The sequence below is a fragment of the Oryzias melastigma genome, linkage group LG14 (assembly GCF_002922805.2).
Source record: "Oryzias melastigma strain HK-1 linkage group LG14, ASM292280v2, whole genome shotgun sequence".
Taxonomy (NCBI): Eukaryota; Metazoa; Chordata; class Actinopteri; order Beloniformes; family Adrianichthyidae; genus Oryzias; species Oryzias melastigma.
The window spans coordinates 17,582,661-17,585,891 of NC_050525.1; the positions used below are offsets into that span (position 1 = coordinate 17,582,661).

General features: G+C 43.1%; 1 protein-coding gene across 1 annotated transcript; it reads right to left on the minus strand.

Annotated features, from left to right (window-relative positions):
- Window positions 1–316: 316 nt before the first annotated feature.
- Window positions 317–2,922, minus strand: waif2 (Wnt-activated inhibitory factor 2). The gene has a single exon (XM_024264783.2). It carries the CDS (start codon window positions 2,681–2,683, stop codon window positions 1,610–1,612), a length of 1,074 nt encoding a protein of 357 aa, XP_024120551.1. The 5' UTR covers window positions 2,684–2,922; the 3' UTR covers window positions 317–1,609.
- Window positions 2,923–3,231: the final 309 nt, after the last annotated feature.

The window sequence follows — 3,231 nt, forward strand, 5'->3', positions numbered from 1 at the left end:
ACTTATATGCTAAATATATCTCTTTTTGTCTAATATTTCTATGTAGAGGGTCATAAAAGGCATTTAAATATTAGTTTAAAATTGTCCCCAAAAAACGTGACATTTTCAATATAGTTATAGAAACATAATTAAAGATTTAAGGACATTTTTAGTGTGAAGAACTATGCTTTGGACTTTCAAAGCATCTTCTATAAATGATCAAAATAATAAAATAAACAGGAATTGGAGCAATATTTCTCTCCTATTGTTATTTTATTTGTTTAAATGTAAGAATACATGTTAAAGTTTTTTTTTTTTTATTTTTATTTTTTTTTTCATAAAGGATGTACTCCCACGTATACTTTTACCTTATTTCATGCACTTGGGAACCTTCACAGGGAGAAAAATTGTCCGCGTGATCTTTTCACTGCAGCTTTTGGATTGTGATGTAGAGCATACAGCACTCATCCGTTCACATGACTCTGTGGACGATGTTTCTCCCTATAGCCTTCCTACACAAAATGACAGTGAATAGAACAGTGGCACGTCAGCTCATGTAGGGTCACCTTTTGATCCGGTTATCTAAAAGGGCGTTCATTGTTGCTGACTCAGCAAAAATAGCTTGTAAATTCCTAATTACAGTTTGTGAGCATCAAATTTTAGTTCTGCTTAAAAGTTGTTGCCCAATTGCTATTAGTACTTACTTACCTTAGTAAATATTTCTAAATTAAAGCATTTAAGTAAGCATATTTCAAGGAATGTCAACCCCCGAGGTTGTGTAACACAAACCCTCAAGTAAATCTTCATTCATGGCTTTAGTTGTGAAATATTTGTGATTTTTAAACAGATTTTATCGAGCGATAAGCTGCAAGTTGCAGTGCTGTTGAGGACGACACATCTCAGTCTTGTCGTGATATCTTTCCTGACCCCGCCTGTCACTCTGTATTCCATAAAAAAAGCAGATAAGGCTGCTCTTTTATGCGGAACTCTAACGATACATTCGATTCAGACGCAAAAATAAAATGGATCATCCACTGAATGAGCAGGAGTGTCAAACCAAGCCAACGACGCCTGACAGTGATGCTAAAATGTAGTGACGTAAACACTGCTAACTCCCCTTTTTTATGTTCACCCTTTATTTAAGCTTTGGTTGGCTACAGTTGCATGCAAGGTCAAATCTGTATGGAACCCTTACATCAAATAATATATTTATTTATTGGAAAATTGTAATGTAAATGTGTAATTTTAGTAACGCCTGCTGAAACAAACATGGCACTCCAACAAATGCGTCCTTTTCTGATTTCTTGCCTCTTATTATTTGCATCATGCACTACCACAATGGATTAAAAGATGAATATCTTGAATTGTTTCTTCATTTTCTAGTACTTCATTCTCCATTCTTAAAGGTACATTTGTCACAGAATTGATGGGATTAATGACATGAGTTCAGCTGAAATGCACACCTTGCTGGAGTTATTTACAGAAAATATGTTTAGTCTTTTACAGTTTGACAGCCTTTGGCTTTGAGGATGTCCCAAACTCAGACATGCAGTTTATGGACCAGTTCCTGGGGGTTATGTAACCTCTTTCTCCCCCTCCATCCACAGCTCTGGGCTCTTGTTACAGCAGGTTAAACCGCCACGCTGGCCAGCCTCGGGTCTGAGTCCTGCTCATAGCGGTAATGGTAAACCTCCATCTGGTCCCTGCACGCCTCCCGGATGTTGTTGAGCCACCGCTTGATGCCTCCCCGGTTGAGATAGAGCACCATGAGAAACACCACTCCAATGAGAGCCGACACTATACCCAGGAGCACGTATGAAACCGCCTCCAGGTTCTCGTTCATGCAGTCCACATCCTCCCCCCGCAGCTTCTCCACAGGGATGCCCCTCTTGCTCTCAGGCTCGGTGCACAGGATGCGCGCAGCATCCGGGCACTGCGAGGAGTTCTTCAGCCAGTAGTAAAACGCCTCTAGGTCACAGTTACACCGAAATGGATTCAAAGACAAGTAGACGCGGATGCGCTGCTGCTTGTACAAGCTGCTAATGTTCTCCCTCTCGATGTTCTCCAGAGAGTTATTCACCAGCACTAAGGCGTGCAGGTTGTAAATGTCTAATCTCTGCAGGGGTATAGACTTCAGATTATTTCCTGCCAACTCCAGTCTGTGGAGGCTGCGCAAAGTTTGCGCGCTGAGCGCGTTTTGGAGCTGCGCCGTGGCAGAGGGCAACAAGGAGGAATTCAAGTAAAGTGAGCGCAACTCTGGTAATCCATGGAAAGCTTGCGCTGAGATGGACTCCAGCTGGTTGTGACTCAGGTCCAGCAAATGCAAACGGGTGAGACCAAGGAAAGCGCGCGCCTCAATGGCCTGGATCCCGTTGTAGGACAGCAACAGTCTCATCACTTCCAGCTCTGTGCCGTTTGGAGAGAACGCACAAGTCGGTAAAGTTGAGATGTTTCTCCCCTTGAGGATCAGGGTGGAAGTCCACGCCGGTATTTCTGTCGGAACCTCGGTCTCCTCGGTACCGAGCGAGCAGTTCACCATCCCCGACTCTCTGGCACAGACGCACGATGAGGGACAGGTGTCATCCGCCCTGACGGGCGCCAGCAGCAAGCAAGCGACTGTTGCGTAAAATACGCACCAGTGATTCCACGCAGAAAAAACCCAACAACGATCCGAGCTGTAAAGTCTCCAAATCCTCTTCCTCATGTTTGTCCAAAACAGGAGGAATGTTTTTCTTTCTAAAGAGGCGGAAGACTCACACTGGAGACAAAGTCGAATAAACTCGACATCGCATTTCTGTCCAAATGAAACGCAACAGAAAAATAGAACTCTGCGCGTCTTCCTGGAAATAGTTGTCTTTAGGACCTTTTACGCATCGGATCGTTGGACATCAGCCCCCCAGCTGCCGGGAGAGCTGCTGATGCGCGCTCCTTTGGTGGTATTTTTGACGCCTGTCACAGTAAGAGAGCGCGAGCCAGGAGGCGAGAGAGAGTAAGGAGAAGAGGGCGCTAGAGAGAATGAGCAACCGAACTTCCTCCAAGTTCCCAGATTTCACTTATCTCATTATTAAGCAAAAGAAAATAGAAAACAAGGCCTTAAGCGCAATTTGTGCACACAGAGCTACTTTATATATATATTAGTCATGTTTCTGCATCTCCCTAAATTCACTTGTCACAAATGAATAAAGAAATTAAGAAGCTATTCCTTGAAAATGTCAATATAATCAATAATAAATGGAGAGTTAGTTTGTTTTT

Coding starts and splice junctions, on each gene's coding strand:
- waif2 (XM_024264783.2), bottom strand. CDS start 2,683: ATGAGGAAGAGGATTTGGAGACTTTACAGCTCGGATCGTTGTTGGGTT.